At 36.9% G+C, this 22,987-nt stretch overlaps 1 protein-coding gene across 4 annotated transcripts in view; it reads right to left on the bottom strand.

Annotated features, from left to right (window-relative positions):
- Positions 1 to 6,908: 6,908 nt before the first annotated feature.
- Positions 6,909 to 22,987, bottom strand: part of APAF1 (apoptotic peptidase activating factor 1) — a 35,977-nt gene continuing 19,898 nt past the window's right edge. For 2 of the 4 annotated variants that reach the window (XM_059817222.1, XM_059817223.1), the window contains 12 exons: positions 21,665 to 21,790; positions 20,381 to 20,542; positions 19,978 to 20,106; positions 19,113 to 19,238; positions 18,120 to 18,239; positions 15,506 to 15,631; positions 15,016 to 15,141; positions 13,217 to 13,336; positions 12,756 to 12,881; positions 10,448 to 10,573; positions 9,854 to 10,000; positions 6,909 to 7,154 (listed from right to left, as the gene is read on the bottom strand). In XM_059817222.1, coding sequence (XP_059673205.1) covers positions 7,011 to 7,154; positions 9,854 to 10,000; positions 10,448 to 10,573; positions 12,756 to 12,881; positions 13,217 to 13,336; positions 15,016 to 15,141; positions 15,506 to 15,631; positions 18,120 to 18,239; positions 19,113 to 19,238; positions 19,978 to 20,106; positions 20,381 to 20,542; positions 21,665 to 21,790 — 1,578 coding nt within the window. In that variant the 3' untranslated portion in view covers positions 6,909 to 7,010. The remainder of the gene's footprint in view (positions 7,155 to 9,853; positions 10,001 to 10,447; positions 10,574 to 12,755; positions 12,882 to 13,216; positions 13,337 to 15,015; positions 15,142 to 15,505; positions 15,632 to 18,119; positions 18,240 to 19,112; positions 19,239 to 19,977; positions 20,107 to 20,380; positions 20,543 to 21,664; positions 21,791 to 22,987) is intronic. The other 2 variants (XM_059817224.1, XM_059817225.1) reach the window with 1 other exon arrangement.

Raw genomic sequence — 22,987 nt, 5'->3', positions numbered from 1 at the left:
TTCCTAGATTCACTTTTTAGCAAAAAAAGCAATATGATGCCTAACACACTTATCTAACAGTTTGTTAAAGATTTTTTTTTTTTAATAATACACGCTGAAAAAACCAGAGAGATCCAGAACACAAAATGAGAAAATGCTCCATTCCACAGAGCCACTTTGTGATAAAAGAAAGGACAGTGAAGTACAGCTTTGCTCCAGCAAATCTTCCCATAACATTACCAATACTAGAATCCTGAACAGTGAAACCCCTCATTCGAAAGCAGGTTAACAATAGTAATCAAGGACTAAATATGAGATGTAGTGAGGGGTAACGTTCAAGGAACGTGTGGACGAGGCATTGTGGGACATGGTTTAATGGGCATGGTGGTGTTTGTTGGTTGATGGTTGGACTTGATGATCTTACAGGTCTTTTCCAACCATAGTGATTCTGTGATTCTCTAAAGCATCTTGAGAAACTGCAAAGTGTAAAGAGCTCCAGAGCTAGTAGAAGTTTAAGAGGAAAACCAGACCATAACTTCAAGGAACAGATGTTTTTCCCATGTCTACAATAACCAAAACTTTAACCCTTTGAGCAAAGATATTTCTGGAAAAAGGAGATAAAACAATCAAATTTAATATATTTTTAACCAAATTTAAATGCTCAAGATATGCTATGAAGAAAATTCCAGGGCACGTGTAGTTCAATTGAATTGTACCTGTCTCTGAGAGGTATTCACTGTTACGATCTTGCAGCAAAAACCAAACTATTCTTCCACAGATTCAGTTTGGCCACTTACCATTCTTCTTTTTGAATGAACATGGATCCAGAAGATCTACCTCAAACCCAGTGCTCCAGACTATGAAAAACCAGCCGCTGAGTCAGAACAGCAATTTAATAGCTGAATCCTTACTACTGCAGAAAGAAAAAAAATTACTATCTGCTCTATAATTTTTAGAGGGGACAAAACCACAACTGTTTGGCTTTGAGAATGCAACACCTGCAAGATGTTTAAAATATTTCTTTAAATGCTTTGAAAATTCAGACACAGTCAGGTGACCTTTTTTCGTGCTATTGTTAAACATATACTCAAACAGAGGTAAAATTTAACCAACATCTAATCTGTTCAAACTCTTTGAAACTGTTCCTCCTCACATTTCCCAGTTCTGAAGTTTAAGTCACATATTGCTAAGACCCCTTCCACACATTTCCTTCAATCTCATTTGTACAGCTGGAAATATAAAATGCATAACTGCTATCCTGTACTGAATATAAATAAAGTCCACAGCACATTGTAAGAAATCATGCAAATACATTGAGAAATTTAGGAGTTACCAACTTGCATAAGTATATCTTACATTACTGTCTAGGTGCTGAGTTCTCAACCATCAAGATGATTATCAGCTTCAGATTGGATTCTTTAAAGCAAAATGTTTGATCCGTATTTAGAGACAGAGTCCCACTGATGTATGCCTATGTCTGTTCATTCATCTATTCTCTACTAAAATTAAACAAAAAAAAACAAAAAACCCTCCCAAAGAAAAATACAAAAAACCCAAAAAGCCACACCACAAACCAAAAACTGTTAAAAAGACAAAACTCTAAGCATTTCCAAATCTCACGTTAAATATACACCATTTCTCTCATGCATTATTGCAATGCTGTTAAACTAAAAGTATATTTTTCAGGTTTTCCTTAATCTTTTTTTCCTACTCTACTTTTGCCAAGGAGCTTATAAACAACAGCCAATACTGATCATAGTATTAAAAGATTAATTTAAGTGGTTCTAACTGGGAAACGCAGAAAGAAATGTCCCTGTCATTGTGTCTCTGGGACCGGAAAACTTGCTCTCAGAACATGACAAGACTGAGATTTCTTAGCACTGGAATAAGAGTTGCAACCAGCGGGCTACGAAGTCTTAACATACATAAACCTGAACATAGACTCTAGTGAGGAAGAGGAGTATGGACTAGTTATTACTATCTTTGGAGAATATTACAGACAAATAATGTGGGTTTTAGAAATCCTTGCCCTCCTTTGCTGGAAAGTTACCTGTTATCTATAGAAATGACATTTGCTATACAATTAGCAGAGAACATTTAAAAGAGCCTATTGCTTTAGAAATGTGAGTAACGTAAAATACCTTTTTTTTAAGTTATTTTAAATATTAAGCATACTTTGTGTGCATTTATGCATTCGAAATAACACATGCTTTACCTAAACAGCATCGTATTTACTTTTACACAGCTGGATTGGGTAAATTTGTCTTTGCCTCATTTTGAATCATTTTAAACATCATTATTTTCAAAATTTGCCTGAGTTCATGTGTTATTAGAGAAACTGGACAAAACTAAAAAAAAAAAAAAAACACAGAGGGACACAAATAAACTGAAAAAAGTAAATAGAACAAATGAAAAATACAACACACAAACACACAGAGTCTAATTGTAGCATCCTAAGTACTCAGATGATCCCTCTTGAGTACAGAACAAGAATCCTCTCTAGCCAGAAGGACTTTAATCAAACTGTTCTCAGAGCACTTGTTATATGTACAATGTATGGTTTGTTAAACGAAAACAAGCACAGAAAGCTAATTTGTTCTGTAAACAGTCAGGCCCCAAGAGAGAAATTGCCTGTTGAAACACTTGTAAGATACTTTAGCTTTCCCATCCTCCTGAATAAACACACACGTGCCACTTAAATAGTTCAATTAGTCCAACTATCACACAGTTGTGCTATATCCGGCAAGTGTAACTGTAGGAGATGATATAGGAAGTGCTGAAGTTGTCAATAACACATGCAGACTGAAAATCTTACTCCTTTATACTCACTGGATCTTTTAGGATGCACCCAAACAGCCACAGCTTAGGCCTCCATTAAATCTAGTTGCAAGGTTTCTCATAAAAAGCCCCCTTAGAATAAAGATGTGCAGTAAGTTAATTTGGCAAAAAACCCGCAAAACCCAAGAAAACCCAAACCCCCTCCTCCAAACCCACTTTTCCCCCGCCCCCAAAAAAACCCCACACCAACATGCACAGACATGGATAGCAGCACACTGTGCAGCAGCTTTAAAAGCACTGAAAAATATAGGTCAACCTACTGCAGGGTCCATGCCACAAACAAGCCTGGTCTCAGCTTAACATCTTATTGCACATTGGCAGAGCCAGTGATTGTGTCCCATTCCTATCTTGAAAGAGCAAAGTGAAATTGAGCACAAAAATGACGCTGAAAGTGTTCTCAGTAGCTGGCACATCCCCTGTTCTCCAAACGGTAAGGTTTATTTGGCTTCTGTTTTTCTTGAAATCGCAACAGAAATAAGGCATCCCAAGTCCTCAGAGCTCTTGAGCATCATCATCACTATAAGCCCAAATAAATCTGTGCCTTCATAGTAGACAGAAGAAGGAAGAAAGCAACATGTGGACAAATACACCCGAGTGCATGCTATCAGAGGGAAATACCAGAAAGCACCTCTCAGCCACCAGGCTGACTTTTGCTCTCCTTGGCATTGCCATGGCATCTGTACTTGCTATGAAGGAGAAAGGGCAACTGAACAGTTTGGTAAGGGGCTCATGTTCTACTAGCAATTGGAAGAACATACCTGAATTCTCTGTGACCTACTGGTATTCTGGATTTACTGGCTTCTTCAAGATGGGGCAGAGCAACCTCCCTGCAACGTTCTGTTCCAGGAGGGCAAGAGAACATCACCTGAGTCAGACTGCTTTCTCAGCCTGGCTTTCGCCTGAAACCTGCAAAGGCATCAGCTCCTGTAAAACACCTCAGGAGAGCAGAGATGAGGACACACACTCTGTCATAGCTAGATACAGCATGGGAAACTGGGTCCCATGCAGAGACTTCATGTGAAAAAAAAAAAAAAAAAAAAATCAACAATTTGCACAGCATTCTGTAACAGGGAGTTTAACTGCATCATTTTTTAGGGGAGGCCGAATCATTTTGGGGTGGAGGATATTTCTCTACTGGCAACAGGTTACTAGTCCCAGTTCTACTCTCACACTCCAACAGTACAAGATCTCTATAAACCTTTACATGGAAAAACCTCAGGCAATAACTGTATAGATCATTTCAAACGACTGTGTAAGATAAGAGAGGGGGAAGGGGACCACTGTAGTTAAAGGAATGGTACAATTCAAGGAAATACAAAGCATCCTCTTGAGCAGCTGTATTCCATGTAGGTACAACTCCTTCTTAATAAAGGAAAGAGAAAAACGAGATTTGTGAAGGAGCTGTAGGTCTAATTGCCGAAGTGAAGAGACTCAAAACTTCTACGGAAACTGATAGGCATTGTTAATAGAAAGTGTACCTAAAAATTGTTTACACAAAAGCATATTATAATTTCAGTTAAAGAAGTAGATAAAATTAGCAATGCTCGTTAGTTAAATTTGAATGCAGACTGATTCAATTTGATCTGGCATTACAAGAGATAATGGAAGCACTAATGTTCAATCTACATAAAAACTGATTCTGGCCAAACTTTCTTTTGTTTCCTTTAAAATAAATCTAGTATCAAAGAGAACAGCTAAATCTGATGACATAGCAGGACTTTATTTTTTATTACAATAAACTGCCTTAACCTTCTTAAACATTTTAAATTAAAGAAGTTGCTGTCTTGGTTGGCCCCTATTTTAAAAAATTTTCATTTAAATTTTAACATCCTTTTCCTGCAAATCCTATCTGTTCTTTGGCTCTTCAAACTTTCTCATTGCTGTTTCTCTTCTTCCACCTCAGCTACAAACACTTACAGCCAACTCCATAGATGTGCACATCTATGAACAAAACCATCCTGACTATTAACACCACCTGCTATGAAGTACAGCTTCCTCAGTTTTAGCAACAAGTATAATGCTGCTGTGTTGTCATTCTTGCAGACTAATTCAAGAATGCACTATTTATCTCACACTTCTTCAAGCTTCTGTGCTACTTGCTTCCTACTGACTTCAAAATTGAAATTGTCTATGAACTCCACTCATTCACAAGTCACCTTCCTCCTTAAACCATTATCAGTTTTTCCTGTCATCAGAGTTTCATTAGCATTGTCATAGAAGACAACTTTCTGCCCTGGTTCCTCCTGCAAAACATTTATCCTGTATCTTTTTACTTAGTTGGGTCTCTTAAGTTCAGCCCAACATGGTCCTGTGCAATAAGGACAGCACAGCCTATGCAATCGAGTGACACTGGCTGAGGGGAGCTTCCTGCTCCTTGAATCTTCAGCTATTCAGGGAGGGTACCAATGAGGTCTGTACAAATTCAACAGTAGAAGCAACCCTGTCCTGAACATTGCAGGATGTGTTCCAAGACTTCGGTTTCCCTTTGTTCACTTTTTCCTCCAGCCTCATATTTAATACTGTTGCTTGCCTGTCAAAGTATTTTTGATGTAGTTTGTAAGGCAGCATTATGTTTAGATTGAAAATAAAACCACAATAAAAGACAATAAAAGACACAGCACTCCCCCTCCCTGTAAAAAAACCAAAACAAACAAACACTGAAGAATTCAAATTCATTTACAACTTTGGCCAATATTGCCTGGATTATCTTTATTGAATGCTGTACATACTTAGAATACAAAACATCATGTTTTTTCTATTGAATTTCTTCTCTTCACATTTCTGCCAGCAGTACTTTGATTATACTGACCCGTATTCAATAGCACCTTAGAAATGGTGGAATTTCAAGTTAAAAAAAGAGAAAAAAAATGGTGATTGTCAAAACCAGGAAAATACTAAGAATATATGTTAAGTCTTATTAAATGCACACAAAAAATACTAGAAGTGAGAATTTAATTATTCAGTACCAGTTGCCACACTTGCTAATATACTTTTTACAATCAAGTACTTAGATGGAGTGTTCTACTGTCAGCTACAAAAATATGAAAACCATGATATTAATGCTTGTGCAGTTGCTCATAGCAGTTGAGAGGCAATTTATTAGAACAAGACCTACCAAGTACATAAGAAAAATTGTTATCTAAGTATTCACAAAAGATATGTCAAGTATAATTAGTACAAAATGTCAAAATTTCAACCAATTATTTTGAATTACAAATATATTGTAAAAAAACACAAAAAACCATAAAACCAAACAGAAAATCACATATTACCAGGCAAGAGATCCCTGTGCATAGAATCCCATGTAAACAATGCTGATGACAATAAAATGTCTCCATAGTATAAACCTGAATGTTAATTTCAAAAGGAAAAATAACTAAAATTCACACCTTCTTATATTTTTCAATATATAGCTTTCAAAATATTTCCATTCTCAGTTTAGCTGGTTAGCTCTATTAATCCTTTAACTGGAAATGTGGCACAATCTCCTCCACTTCAATTACAATATCCTTTCAGATCTTGCCTTGAGAAAAAAAGACTGAAGCTGTTCCCCTTAATAAGAATAGCTCACATGTGTTATAATGCACTTTATCTCCACAAGGTTAGAAGCATGAAGGTTCTTACTGCAAGTGGGAAGTACTGCTACTGTAAACTGAACAGCGACTTGATTCGTTTTGAACGTCAAGCACCAAGATAGCTAGTTTCATTTTTCAAATTAACGATGTCCCTGATTCATTCCCTTCTGTACTAAATGAAAATCCTTGCATCACAGTAAAAAAAATAAAATTTCTTGCATCTAACACAGTTGTGTTCATCACTAGAGGGCATTTAGCCATCAGCCTTAGCACAAAATACAATTTCAAAGTATTATATTCCTATTATTTCTTCACTGCTATTAATATTAATTTCAACTAATTTGAATAACTCTTAATATAATTCCCTTACAAAATTGGAAGTGACATACTTAAGATGCAAATCAAGACTTAAAAATTATAGTAACACATTAAAAACAAGATTAAATGCAAGCTCATTCGAAAAAAAAAATTCATAAATGTACATAAATATACATGAAAACACCAGGAATACAACAATGAAATATAATTCACAGCTTAACGAGTGTCAGACAAACATTTAGCAGAATTTTGTTTCCAGCTCAAAAAAATGAATTATCTTTGCAGTGTTCAGCATGTTAATCACATCTTCTGTAATACATAAAGAATACCAAGATTATCAACAGTCACATACACTTTGAAATTAGGGGACACATGTATTGACTTGAGGTTTGTTCCGTTTGTGTAGAAGGTTTGTAAGGATTCTCCAGTAGTTACATTCCACCACTATAAAAAATAACAACACACTTTCAGTTAGTTGAAGGAAGCTTAGAATAAATTCTATAAACAGGCTTAGCATGGCAAGCCCAGTCAACTGGTTTCCCCAAAGAGGCAGAATTAAAAATAAAAATACAAGCAGTCTTAAGCAGAAAATGTTTAGGATCAGTTATTGGAGGTATAAGACTTTCAGATGAAAAGAAACTTCTAAAAGACTAAAGCTGTCCAATTTCAGGAAAGCATACAAAATAATAAATTCAGGTACTGTCTCTTACCCCATCACAAAATACGATCAACAGACGTAAACTGTAACGTGTCCAAAATCTAAAAGATTATGTATTTTTATATAACCAAATGAATACATGAAACACATTGCCAGGCAATATAATTGAAACTATAGCTGGATTAAAAAAAAAAAAAAAAACAAACTTAGCTGGACTCACAAAGGGTCAATCATGTACACAGTTGAAAACATTTGCAGTTTTCTTAGCAGGACAGACTTTTTTTCAGTGAGATTAGAATTCTTTTATTTTTTTTTTCTTAGACTATATATACAGTAAGCACTAATAACAAAGATACAGAGAAAACTTCGATCATCAGTTTACTCCATGACTGTAGACTGAAATTTCACATTTCTCAGAAACATTGTAGACCAATGCAAAATTGAACGAAACGCAATCCAGCACAAAGCTGTTACTTGATTGTTCCAATAAGAAGTCTACCCTCTATTGTTGCAACATTTGAGTGCAGTAGCAAAATATCAAAACAGATTACCTTCAGCTTTGATCATCTATGGAATCATTTAGAATCATCTATAGAATCATTTAGGTTGGAAAAGACCCTTAAGTTCATCGAGTCCAACTTTAAACCTAACACTGCCAAGTCCACCACTAAACCATGTCCCCAAGCATCACGTCTACATGTCTTCTAAATACCTCCAGGGATGGTAACTCAACCACTTCCCTGGGCAGCCTGTTCCAGCGCTTGATAACCCCTTCAGTGAAGAATTTTTTCCTAATAGCCAACCTAAACCTCTCCTGGCACAACTTGAGGCCTCTCGTCCTATCACTTGTTACTTGGTAAAAGAGACTGAGACCCACCTCTCTACAACCTCCTTTCAGGTAGTTGTCGAGAGCGATAAGGTCTCCCCTCAGCGTCCTTTTCTCCAGACTAAATGACCTCAGTTCCCTCAGCTGCTCCTCATAAGACTTGTTCTCCTCACCCTTCACCAGCTTTGTTGCTCTTCTTTAGACACACTCCAGCACCTCAATAGTGTCCCTATAGTCAAACTGGAGATATAAAGTGTGGATGGGTAGAATACAAGGTAGGTGATAAACTGGGTGGACTGCTAGATTCAAAAAGTAGTAGTCAGCAGTTCAGTCACTGTGTGTTTAACCCCACCCTAGCACAAGACAGACACTGACAAACTGAAGCCAAGTCCAGCACATGGTCATTGAGATGGGTGGACACCTAGAACAGATGTCAGAGAAGAGAAAGAGAATTTGTTTAGCCTGAAGAGAAGGCAGTTAACAGCTGTCTTCAACTACCAAGAGGGTTACAGATTACAGGGTCAGACTCTTCTCCCAGGGCCCAGAGGTGCCCCTGTTGGGGTGGGGGGACAAAACTTGATGGGGCAAGGCCCTAAGCAACTTTACATAACTCTGCAAACTAGTTCTAGCAAGGGGCTGCACTAGATGAGTTCCAGAAGTCCCTAACATCCTAAACCATTCTATGACTCTAAGAAGCATCACAACACCATACTGTGTAAACCACAAGACAAAATGGGAAGGAAGCTAGAAACAGGATGCATGTCTTGTTCTTCAATATGAAATGAACATCAGAATATGTTTTCAGTGCTAAATGAGAAAATTCAACAGTCTACTAACTGACTTCAAAGAATTAGTCTGGTAGCATGTCCAACAGCTAAACACTGACCAACAATCAACTAACCTCCAGCACTCTTGAGATGAGAACTCCACAAGTTGTCATTTCACAGACACACACAGTTTCTACTAACAGGTATTAGCTATCGCATGAGGAAAAAATAAAAACCAAACTCATGAGAAATTTACAATTATGAAGAAACAATTCACAGACTGAAAGAAAGACCACCTCTTCCCTTTCCCAAAAAACATATGCCCAGTAGACGTCTGAACCAATGAAAGACTGATGAAAGGACCGATTCCCTCAGTTTCAACATGCCCTCTTCCCAAGATTACTTATAGGATGTCTTCCAAGGCAAAAAACTATCACTTGCAATTCCTTCTGAATTTCTGTTTATGAAAAAAATTAAAACTCAGTGTCTTTAAAAAAAAAAAAGCCTGACAGAGAGCATTTTTCTGCTCATTACAAAGAGCACAATTGCTGCTGAAATTGAGCAGATATTAAGGCAGACAAAAATGATTGGGATCTTAAATCTGTTAATGAAGGATGTTGCTAATAAAAATCTGAAGCTAACAAAAATGGAATATATGGAGTTCAAAAACAAACTCCAAGTCTGAATTCTTAAGAAACCTTTTCAGGGGGCTTTCAGATTTGAGAAGAAAAGAAGTGAGAAGTGCTAGACAGTCATGAAAATGGAGCAGCTTTGTGTTAAGTAAAGCATTTCAGGTTTGTTTCTTTGAATTAGTTTGCATTTTCCTTTAGAATTATCAGAGTGTTGCCATTTAATTAGGTATGTTAGGATATTTTATTATTTCAAGGCTTACCTTAATATAGGCTCCAGATGACACAAGCATTTTACTGTCAGGAGAAAATGAGAGGTCTGTTACCCAACCACCATGTGTTGGTTCTCCTTCGTCTACAGTAACTGGGGAGCAGAAGTGAAGTAATGCACCTGCTAAAATGTCCCAAATCTAAAAGAGAGAGAAGATTATGTACATAAATAAACTTAATGGGGAAAAAAAAAAATCTCAGTAAGGAAAGCTGAAATGTATTTTTCTATAATAGAGAAAAACCCCCTTATAAATAAGCTTTCTACTTGAAGTGACAGAAGAATCAAAAAAATGAACTTTTCTCTTACAGCTGTATCATATATGGAGGACTTAATCACACATGCAATTCACAGTAGAATTATCAATAAATCACATCAATCAGTTCTCAGCATTCATGGAACATAAATCTGTCAATATGGTTACAAACTACTGTCTCATGTGGCAAACTATCTTTGCTATTTTCAACTCCCCGATGTTCACTACAATGCTAACAAATTAGACATGCAGAACAAAAACTATGAGAACTCTTCCTTCTGTGAACTGACTATCAATTGAATTATTATACAAACAGCAAGGTTAAAGCAGTACCCTTATTTCTCCTTTATCATCTCCAGTGGCCAATAATTTGTTGTTAGGAGAGAAAGTACAGCACCGCACACAGGCTTCATGACCTTTCAGCTCATGAAGAACAGATGAACTTTCAAAGCTCCATATCTAAATGGAAAACATTACAGAAGAGTGAGTAAGTTCAAAAACAATTACGACTTCTTGCTAAAAAAGCATTAGTATTCAAATGTACATAAGACTTTTTGCATATAAGCATATGTGTGTGTATTTATATACGTATTACACTGTAATCTGTTTTTATTATCTGAATCACACAAGAATGCATTTGCTACAAATTACTGAACCAACTGCGAGTATATTTTTTTCCTTTGAATATACTCTGTAATGAAACTGGTTCGTTTACAAGAAAGTTTAAAGCTGTTCACAGAAAAAGGATTCATCAATCAATTTAAAACTATATTTTAAAAAACTATTGGGACATTTTAAAAATTTAATGGGGCAGCCCCAGAATATTAACCAGTTCACCTCTTTTTGCACCTTGCTTCTGAACAGGAATACCAGAATCTATGGACAGCACTTTCACTGAAAGTTTCAAAAGTTTTTCTTGACTTAGGTTTCCAAATTAAGAATGTTAGGCTGTAAACAAATCAATACAGAGAACTAAACAAAGTGTTCTGCACAAACTTATGTATTAAACATGCATTTTATTTGTACAGAAGTCACCAGGACAGCCTCAAGTTATATCCAAGATAAACTGTGAATCAGTGTAACAGCTTTAGAAACATGTTCACAGATACAGTAAATTTAATACTAGAAATCATAAAATCGAAGAATCATTTAGGTTGGAAAAGACCTTTAAGATCATCAAGTCTGACCATTAACGTAGTACTGCCAAGCCCACCACTAAACCATGTCCCCAAGCACCACATCTACACATCTTTTAAATACCTCCAGGGATGGTGACTCAACCACTTCCCTGGGCAGCCTGTTCCAGTGCTTTATAACCCCTTCAGTGAAGAATTTTTTCCTAATATCCAAATCTAAACATTCCCTGGCGATAAGAGCGATAAGGTCTCCCCTCAGCCTCCTTTTCTCCAGGCTAAACAACGCCAGCACTCTCAACTGCTCCTCATAAGGCTTGTGCTGTAGACCATCTTTCACCAGCTTCGTTGTTCATGTTTGGACATGATCCAGCACCTCAGTATCTTTCTTCTAGTGAGAGGCCCAAAACTGAACACAGTATTTGAGGTGGGGCCTCACCAGTGCCCAGTACAGGGGGACAATCACTTCCCTAGTCCTGCTGGCCACACTATTTCTCATACAGGCCAGGATGCCGTTGGCCTTCTTGGCCACCTGGGCACACTGACGACTCATATTCAGCCGGCTGTCGACCAACACCCCCAGAGGTCCTTTTCAGCCCAGGCAGCTTTCCAGCCACTCTTCCAAGCCTGTAGTGCTGCATGGGGTTGTTGTGGCCAAAGTGCAGGACCCGGCACTTGGCCTTGTTGAACCTCATACAATTGGCCTGGGCCCATCCATCCAGCCTGTCCAGATCCCTCTGCAGAGCCTTCCGACCCTCGAGCAGATCAACACTCCCGCCCAACTTGGTGTCGTCTGCAAACTTACTGAGGGTACACTTGATCCCCTTGTCCAGATCATTGATAAATATATTAAACAAGACCAGCCCCAGTACCGAGCCCTGGGGAACACCACTTGTGACCGGCCACCAACCGGATTTAACTCCATTCACCACAACCCTTTGGGCCCGGCCATCCAGCCAGCTTTTTACCCCACAAAGAGTGTGCCTGTCCAAGCCATAAGCAGAGTTTCTCCAGGAGAATGCTGTGGGAAATGGCATCAAAGGCTTTACTAAAGTCTAGGTAGACTACATCCACAGCCTTTCCCTCGTCCACTAAGTGGGTCACCTTGTGACAGAAGGACATCAGGTTAGTCAGGCAGGACCTGCCTTTCATAAACCCATGCTGACTGGGCCTGATCACCTGGTTGTCCTGTACGTGCCACCTGATGGCACTCAAGACGATCTGCTCCATAACCTTCCCCGGCACCGAGGTCAGACTGACAGGCCTGTAGCTGCCCAGATTCTCCTTCTGGCCCTTCTTGTAGATGAGCGTCACATTTGCTAAACTCCAATCAACTGGGATGTCCCCGGTTAGCCAGGACTGATGAAAAATGATTGAAAGTGGCTTGGTGATTCCACATGCAACGGGATAACTTAAATAATCACTAGTTACTTCATAATAAAAAAATATAGCATACATTTCAGGACAAATAAGGAATCATTTTTATCTTTGTACAGAAAGTAACCAACCTTTGCAGTTTTGTCAGCAGAAGTAGATGAAAATTTACTACCATCAGGTGAAACAGCACAGGAGAGAACAGCACCTCCATGGCAAGCAAAATCTTTTTCTGTGTTTCCCGTAGTGATATTCCAAACCTACCAAATATACAGGAAAAACAGGTCACTTTTGTAACACTGTATAAAAGATTAAAAACCTGCATCTTACACAACAATATATAGGAGATAATACTCAGCTACATGGTTCTCATATAGCTGATATTTTGCTATACTTACTGGTATAGTTAAAATACAACAAGAGTGTAAATCTTACCAGAAATAGAAAGTGCAAAATTGTGTCTTAAAAGTCAGCTTACACTTTAGGATCAATTCAATAAGATGTGTGTCAGCACAAAGTGCAGGAAATACCAAATGTTAGAAGAGACAGTAAAATATATTTTATGTGATTTGTCAATACACAGCCTTTTATTTACCTTAACAGTTCCATCAAATGACCAAGAAAGGAGTTTTGAATTTTCCAGCAGCCTAAAATCCTTGATTGCTTCCTTGTGCCCTCTTAGAAACACACACTCACTCAACTGCCAATTCCATACCTAATCATAAAGATGGAATACTTTTTAAAAAAAAATTTAATGGCAAACATAAGTTAAGAAGAAAGAACCAACTGATGGATTTTTAAGTCACAGGAATAATAAAAAGTTCTTATGGAGGTGGCAACTAATTAAAAGGTTAGATATTGAAGATATCCATAGCAGAGATGCTGAAGATTGAGGATACCATCCTATTTAATAGTCAACCTATGAGAGAGTTCCCTATAATACACACATAATCTGATTTTCAAAGTGAATTTTATGCTTAAAATTCACTGGTAATTTAAAAAGAAAAAACAAAACAATAATTTACTAGGCACCCCAGAAGTTTTGAGTTTTAAACCTTTGATTATTGCAACAAATAGACTTCCTTCATCTGGAAGATCTCATATTTCCCATACTTAAATTAACTTTCTTTAGTATTTTTAAAGCGCATTTTTAACGAAATGCCATTTTGGTTTGCATTTTTATAACAAAATCACACCTCTCTTTTTAATTCAACTGTTCACTGAAAACTGAAGAAATGTCATTTTATTTTACAGAAACTATTAAGCATCAATTTAATTTAAATTACAGTAACTCAATAGTTTTCAAATTAATAGGTTTTCTGCACCAAAGAACGAACAGAAAGCAGAGGTTTTCAGATGACAATCCCGGAGGCTTAACTGAGGCACTGACCACTAGAGGGAGCTGAGGACCCAGAAGAAAAGCTACCCACGTTAGCTCTGAAAGAAGGATCCAAAAGCCAGTAGACTGGTGACCTGTCTGTACTGCTTAATTGACCACAGTAATGGCACTCAAGCTAGCTTCAGATCGAAACAAACACCGAAGTGGGATGCTGCATAGGTTACACGCATATCAGCAAGTAGGTAGATCACTGATGTTGGAATAGATTTGGGGAGCAAAACAGTGCTGAGGACCAGCACCCACGTGTTTTGGAGGTTTTACTTCAAACCAGCTCAAGTTTAGTTGTGTAGACTGAATGCTCATTAGTAGCTGGAGCATGTGGTCTAGTTCAGAAATCCTGTCAGCATGCCTGCAACTGCTCTGCAGTGCAAACTAAAGCCCAGTAAGCATAAATGGCCAGGACATTCACTTCAAAAGTGCATCCCTGAGGTGAGCTAAAATGCTAGTATAGACACACCAGAACGCTTCTCTGAAGCCAATCTACCTTGCTGAGAGACAGAGCTTACTAATTTGAGACTACATTAGTGCAGTCATTCTATTTCTAGCTAGTATTTGTATTCAGCACTGCACTGGACTAGGTGGACACACCAGCCTGCTCAGACACAGGTCTTTCTACCTCATTCCTTCTGACAGTGTAAGCAAGCCCACTGACAAACCTACCATATATAGCCAGCTCTGTGTCACATCTCAAACCCTTCACTTACACAATCAGAACTGTTGAGTTACCTTGTTTGAAAATTAATGTTCCTTTCACCCATGTTAAAGGAGTTGGTGCCTTTCTATCATCCACAGCATTAAAAATAGAAATGGTGTAATATTCATTATCACATAATGTATAAATAGAGGCTACAGTTTCTACAGTCCCTTGCCCCAAGATGGAACAATACAGAATACAGTAGTCATTTACTGAGTTTACATTATCTATAGTATAAAAGACCTTTTTAAATAAATTGTAAGTTATGTTACAACATAATCTTTTAAAATATCTTCCAAACCTGTATAACTGAATCATGAGCACTTGAAATGAGAGTCTGACAATCGGATGTAAATCGACAATGCTGCACGGATGTCCTGTAGGCCTCCTGGCACTTCAGAACTTTGCCATCCAACAACTGTAATACCTTTACAATGAAGAATGCAGTAATTATATTTATTTTACGTAGTTGAGGAAAAGGAAGAAAAGAACATGCAAATTCTTTTTTAAATAACATGAGATTATAAATACATGATTCTCAGTCAATGGATTGGAACAACCAAAAATTAATATTAGCTTAGTCCTTAGTAAAATGAAACTCAGAGCTACATTATTAGCACTACCTTTGAATTATTGTCATTTAGGCATCACTCACAAGTGTAAAAACTTTAAAGTACTATGTTGAAGAATATTATTGTACAAAGTCATTTAAATGACATTTCTTTAAGAAGAAAAAGCAGCAAGAATGGTGTTTTCCTACTATTTTTAAAATCAAATTTATGATTTAATACCTTTATTGTTCCACTCTCCTGTCCAAAAGCTGCAAATTTAACATCTTCACTTAAGCAACAGCAGGAAACGGGGGATTCTTGAGCTGCTGTCTGCATAACAACGCTGTCTGTATTTCCATTGATAAGCTGCAAGACAGGAATTTATGACAATATTTTTAAATTTAAGCTTAAATAAATTACAATACAGAGCTAAGAACGCTAAAGAGAACATTGTACGCGTTTCAAACTTTGAAATATAAGGATCAGTTACTTTCATAAACCAATTGCTTTGAAGGTCAGGGTAACTATCTTCATAGAATGCTTTCTGAACAGGACAAGTTTGCAGAAGGAAACACATCTCAGTATTAGAAGGCTTTTTAAAGTTTGTCTGACTACAGAAAACAGCAACTCAAAATGCTACTCCCGAATTTCAAAAGCCACATAGCGAGCTCCACACTCGAATTTACCTTGCCAGCCAGATTTTACAGCTGCCAAATGGAGCATAAAATACTTTAAGTCATCCTCTAAGCATGATTTTAAACTTATTAGCACACACAATACACTAAATCTCAACTCAGTATTGCCCTCAAAAATTTCCCAGGGGGGGAAAAAAAAAAAATCTTTAGAATACAATGATTTACAAAGTTTAAGTTTAGAAAGCTACCAGTGTGAAATGTTTAAAAATGAAGATACTGCACATCTAAAGGTGATTAGGACCCCAATTCTGACAGATTACAAATTACAAAGTGTTGCAAGAAAAACTACTTTTAGAGATGTAATAGCAGAGATATACTGTTAAATTACAGTACACATGCTTAACTGTAATTTGTCTTTTCAGTCAATTTCTCTTCTTGCTCAAGGGTGAAAAATCTATTCTCTTTCTGCAATGGAGTCTTCTCTCGTGACTGCACCTCTACAGGATGTCAGAATATTGTGTTTAGGGCAGAAAATCTAAGCACCATCTTTGTCTAGGGAATGGTTCAAGTAAAGCTACAATACAAATGTACTAATCATAAATAAATAGGTCAGGTGTGCTAATTCAAATGAGAGCCGGGCTACACCATTACATACTAGTCGCTACAGATTTTACAATTCAGGAACATTAAAAAGTAGCGATTATCCTAAACTGCTCCCCACACATAAAGAGGTGTACCGCCATTTGCTGTGGTTTCTCCCATCTCTTCACTGCAGGAGATGCAGCTTCTCTTTTCTTACATATCATTTGTTCACATAAATTTTAGTTGCAACATTGACTGCTTTCTGTTGGCTCAAAGTCTGAACTTTTTTATTGCCAAGGCCCCATTGGAGACACTTCAGCTATTTCCACATATATATTCCCCACTATTCAAATATCATCACCATTCCACTTAAGGTTTTTTTAATAGGATTTTTAGGTAGAGTAAGAAATGGCTAATTTGTTAACAGGACAGACAAAAGACGGAGGACAGAAAATAATCAGGAAGAGAGAAACAGGAAATACAGGGCAAACAAAAAGAAAAGTTTCTGCAAAGAAAGCTCTCATTCTAGTAGCAGCCTAGGAAAAGCTGAGCATCTCTAGCACTAGAAATAAAGGCAATGGTCATGCTGATTAGCCAGGATTACATAGCTTACATATTTGCCTTCAGCCAAATTAGGAGAAAGGACATGACCCTACACAAAAAGATTATCTGCACAGTGTCTCTCAGTGCAGGGCAGCAGAATCTGTTCCAACACTCACCTACCTATACAACCAGCAATAAGAATTCACTGCTTTCACAGTCCAGAACAAAGGTTCATTCCTATTCAGATGCTGCTTTAGGCTAAACACCCAAAATAGTTACCTCATGGCCAAAGAATATGGCATTGCCCATTTTATGGGTTAACATGCAATTGGTTTGTGTAAGCAGCATTCTGAAACAAATATGAAAGTGTTTCCACTTTTAAACAGTTACAATCAAGTAGAAGCATGATCTGAATGAACTGTATTGATTTCATTTCAAAGAAAATCCTATCAACCGACTTTATTTGATGTATTAGAGAATCATGATTAAAAAAAAGAAGATATGCATGCATTTGCTATCATGGAATGGAATATATTTTGGATGTTGGTGTACTTACTACTTGGTGGTGGTGGGGGGGGTCCACAGTAATAAGAGTGTATCCACTATTAATACTTCCTTTAGGACACAAAAGACCCCATGCTCTCGTAAGGCGATAGGCAGACCTGGGCTCACACCTTTCATTCCCCCAATTTGGGATGATTCCTTCAGCTATCACATTGTAGTTCTGATGCATTATTTATATGTGCTGTGTAACACCTGGTCTATATGTGCTGCACACATAACACATTGCTGTGTACACCTAAGCCACCTGGAGGGCCCACAGCCTTCCCAGTCATGAAGAGAAAACAGTTTTTTGTTCCTCTGCATCCAGCTTCAGTTTCAACATCAGTATGGAAATTTCCCCTCAAACTTCATTTTTTCCTTACTAAACTAGGCACAGTTTCTAAAAATGTTATCATACATTAAGAGTCATCTGCTACAGATTCAACTGTTGAAAGCCGTGAACAAGCAGTTCTTTCAGTGCTTCCTCCGTCTCCTACTGAGATTTGCATGTAACATTGAAATGTACTAACATACTGAGAAATACAGCTTACTTGTAAATGCTTCTGATTGTAAATTGCTAAAATCATCACTTCACCATTGTGAAATACAACATCTAGTTCACTTTTTAGCACAGCATCAGAAGACTTGCACACCTTCTTTGTTTCCCAAATCTGTTGAGGAACACAGTATTTCATTAGTTTTATTAAAGGACAAGATATAAAACTTGCTGAATAAGAGTACTTGTGAAATCAAAGTCTTATAAACTTGCAAGTAACACTGATTTTTTAAATCAGTGAAAATTATGTTTCTGCTCTTTTTATTTACTAGGGAATGTCATGCAATTACTATAGTGAGGCCAACAGATGAAACAGAACTAATTTTTTCCAGGCTGACTAGTAGACTCCCCCATGTTTAGAGTCACAGCTATAAAGTCCACAATCTTCTAATCCAAAGAGCGTTAAATCCAATTACTAAAAATACCAACTACAGATTTCTATACTTCAACTGCTTTCAAAATTTCAAGAATATAAGTGTTAACTTGGGAGAAAAGCAAAGGTTACTTTGGTAAACTATAGTTCTACTTTCATAGGTTTTAATGAGTCATTACAATTACAGAAATCTATCCTAAATATTAACATGCAAATATATCTAACAATGAAAGTAATATCAAGTCTGCTAGGATCCTCAAAAAACTTTACAACTCCTGTTTCAGATAAAATCTAAAACAAAACAGAAGGTTACAATTACTCTTGGACAGCCATCAGACTTAAAAAAAAAAATCATCTAGATACACAGTAAGTTTAGATATACAGTAAATAAAGTAAAAAAGGCAGCTCATTTTGCTGTATATCTAAATAATTTTATTACAAATATTTAAATTTATATTGGCTATAAACATACATAAATACTAAATACATAATATAAATATATTCTGTATATATTATATATGGTATACCATTTTATAATAAACAATTCCTTAAGTGAATAATTTAATAATATAGATATAAATTCACATTTTTCAAAAAAGAAAGGTGTCATCTTACACGTATCGTCTGGTCATCAGATGATGTCAGAAATAAAGATCCATCTGGCGAAAATGTCACACAGTGAACCCAGCTCATATGTCCCCTGCAATATGCTACTTTTGATAAAGATTTAATATTCCATAACTACAATAAAAACATGAAAGAAGAACTCAAATGGATTTACATTGCATTTACAGGGAAAACAGTGCAAAACAAGCAGCAGTATACTTAATTACTATTTCTTCTAGTATTTTCTTACTTCTCGTTCTGAAATCAGATGAAAAAGAACTGTGCCTGCTTATCATATTTCAACAGTCAGGGAAATGGAATCAGCAGCCTCTTTGACTGCTATAATTTTAAAAGATGAGGGAGGGGGTGGAAAATACAAGTTCAACTTGACCACGTAGATTGCAAAACCAGAAAAAAAAAAAACCCAAACAACAAAAAAACCCCACCCAAAACTGATACTTATACAGGCTTACTGTAGCCATGCTAGTCATAAAGTTATTCTAGCTGTTTCATTCCTTTTTAGTGAGTTGCCACATTGCGTAGCAGCGTATAGAAGGGGAGAGGGTGTGGTTTGTTTTGAGTTAAGCAATACTCCTGAGAGTGACAACAGTAACTTTAAATAAATTTAGTAGACTAGTCTTTTTATATAAGGGAGTTCCATTGTCCAAAATGAACATATAAATTTAAAAGGTTATTTCCCAATTGATATTGTACATTCAGAAGCAAATGAAAATTAAAAAGAATGAAGCACATTGAAAGCCTGCTAAAACAACAGCTGTTTTACCACTGCATATAAGAAACTATTAAGACAAATGTAACATTTTATATTACAAGTAGCCTTTCGTGGTATACTGTAGCAAAGACAATGACTTACCTCAACGGAACAGTGAGACAAAGCAACTGCTACTAACTCATCACCAGGACAAAAGTCACAGTATTGGATTGTACTGTGATGACTTACAATGACTTCTGTTAACAAATCACATGTTTTAACATCAAAAAGCTGTGAACACATAATTACAATAGTTAGAACCCAGTTTGAATGACTTCACTAAAGACAAACAGCTTATATGCTCAACAGCGTACATTCTCGAATTTAGAAAGTATTTCTCTCAGTCAACAAGTTTGTTGCCCACATATTTTTACTTTACACAGACTTGAAACCATGCACCTTACATTTGAAATATCTTAATGGCCTGGAATTTTATCTTTAATCATAATTTCTACCAACGTATTAATATACTACCTCCAGAAAATTATTAAAGTGAGGTACTTACCAAAAGCTTATTTTTGGCTACCACCAAAATCATGTCACCATTTCTGGACCAAGAGCAACATTTTACTAAAACCTCCACATCATCTGGTTGCTCATCTGCATTTTTGAAGAAATCTTTTATCTCAATACTTTTCAGTTCATTTGCTGAGCGTGCTTCCCAAAGCTGCAATAAAAAGTAAAGGAAATACACAAAACTTCTTTTTACCAATGTGGCTGCAGAATACAACAGGGCAGAGCTAACTCCCAATCACTTCTAGGGAAGAAGGGGAGAAGGAGGTAGAATACAAAAAAGCCTTTGCTACTTTCCCTGGTCAAGAAATAGCATTAGAATATTCACAAGCCCGGATGGCTTAGACAAAAAGAAAAAAAAAAAACCAAACAAACCACAAAGAAAAAAAAACCACAAAAAAAAGAGGATTACACTGTAGCAGAACCCTCTCCGTGGGTTTTTCCCCTTATATCATTCCAACTACAATCTTGTCTCAACTTCTACTTAACAAAAGAATAAACACAAAAATAACACCTGCTCTGCAACTATATTAGAAGTCCACTCACCATCAGAAATCTGGTATACATGTAGCTTTGTACCCTAATTTCATTGAGGGACCTGCCAAAAATCTACTGAATATTTCTGTTCCCTCCACCACAATTTCCCTTCTGAATGACAACAGCTACAGCAACCCTTCCTTCCTGATTTAGCAACTCTATAGAAAAATAACAGTGTTTTAAGAATTGCAATTCTGAAATAGCATAGTTCTGCTACAACTAAAGGCACTAAAAATAATACTTACATTCTGAAGAAAAACACCTAAACCTCTCAATTCTCTTCTAGTGCATACATGAAAAATGGCACATAGAAATTGCTTTTAATTTTTATGTCTACTGATGTTTTATTTTCAGAGATGACAAAACTTACAGTTAACCTAAAAACTTATTACTTTTCTTTTTAAAGAAGTATCACTCCCACCCCTCAAGTTTTCTAAATAAAGTACATTGGGGGTGGGGGTTGGGGGGGTGGGGGGAAAGATGGTGAAAAGTAAAGGATTTAAAATGAGGCTGGCTAGGATTTATTTACTACCGGCACCCAATTTTTTTTTTCCTCCTACTGGACAAGCCATTTCAGAATCTTGCTTTAAAAATGGGCCCATTAATCAACTGTTTCAGGATTTAATTCACTAAAGCTGACCATGCAGACACAAAGTTTTCTTACACATATTTTGCATTTTATAGGAAAAAAAAAATCCCTCATCAAAACAAACAGTTGATTTAAAAATACACTGTGTACCTTTACTGTTCCATCTGTTGAGCAGCTAGCAACATATTCATCATTTGGTGAAAATCTACAGTGATTGACGGAATTTTCATGACCCATCATCGTATTTCTACAATGCTTTTTGTTCAAATCCCAAAGCTGCATGAGAAATAAACATACAAATATCATCATATTCATGAATTATTCAAAGAGAGATTGTTCATGCTCTTCTCAAAATCATGCACTGGCAACCAAAACCTCATTTTTTTTTCTTAATTTTACCCACATGCTCATGGACGTGATGCTATGCCCCAGGCACCCCACAATTTACCTCCGTCTGCTAACGTGTGTGAAAACTATTAATATCAGAATTACATAGAACTAGTTAAACTTTCTGTACAGTGCAGACAAGGCCCTTGAGCAGCACAAAGTTACTGAAAGTCTCCTCAGACTGAGGAAGAAGCTTCCTCTTGCCTCTTTCCCTTTCAACATTGAAGTTCAGAATTATGTAGCTTCCACATAATAACAAAAACGAAATCTCTCAGGTTAGTCTTGGACAGTCTGAGTATCATCCTTGCCACATCCATACTAACAAAATTAAAAGAACATTCCATATGTTTTTTTGTTTAGGGCTTCTCCTCCCCACTCCTCCACACACAGTTTTCCAAGCCCGTAGCCCACACTTCCTTTCTCCATTTCCAAATTTCTTCCTTTTCTCCTATATTAAAAAAAAAAAAAAAATCATGCATTTGAGTGTTCTAAGTGAGAGCTCAAAACAAGAAGTCACTTTGTACAGTGCTCTCTGAAAAAAAAACAGGCCCTTTTGATTATTGTGCATACTTCAGTTCTGTTATTCATTACTCATGAAAGTGTCAAACACCGCCTAAAATCTTTAAGCACGTTTACAGTATAAAAATGATCATTTTAAACAAGTCCCTTCTAAATCTACCTGTTCCAAGGTGTCAGTCTCAGACAGCAAATGCATCTCCTGAGACATCCAGGAGGTCAGCATGAAAGCCTCTTCTTTCCACCTTGACATCAGATCATAACTGTATTTTACCTCCAGTTTACACAAACACAGGCTCTTGCAAGAACTCTTCATGTGAGACTTCACATTATAATTAAAACACATCACATTCTGCTAGCTACAGCTGGAAGTGACAGCCGTCCCACCCATTAGCTGTCTCACTCCTTGCTGTCTACTCCCAACAGTTCTGCACTGGAACTGGGCAACTGAGCCACTACAGGGAACTAAACGAGCAGAAAACCAATCCCACCAAACAGAGGTTTTTGCCAAGTTGGCTCCTTGATCCATACCGCTGCAGAGTAAGAACAGCACATGCACTGCAACAAAGG

Source organism: Gavia stellata, chromosome 4, assembly GCF_030936135.1.
Source record: "Gavia stellata isolate bGavSte3 chromosome 4, bGavSte3.hap2, whole genome shotgun sequence".
Classification (NCBI taxonomy): Eukaryota; Metazoa; Chordata; class Aves; order Gaviiformes; family Gaviidae; genus Gavia; species Gavia stellata.
This window is presented reverse-complemented; position numbering and strand designations above follow the sequence as displayed.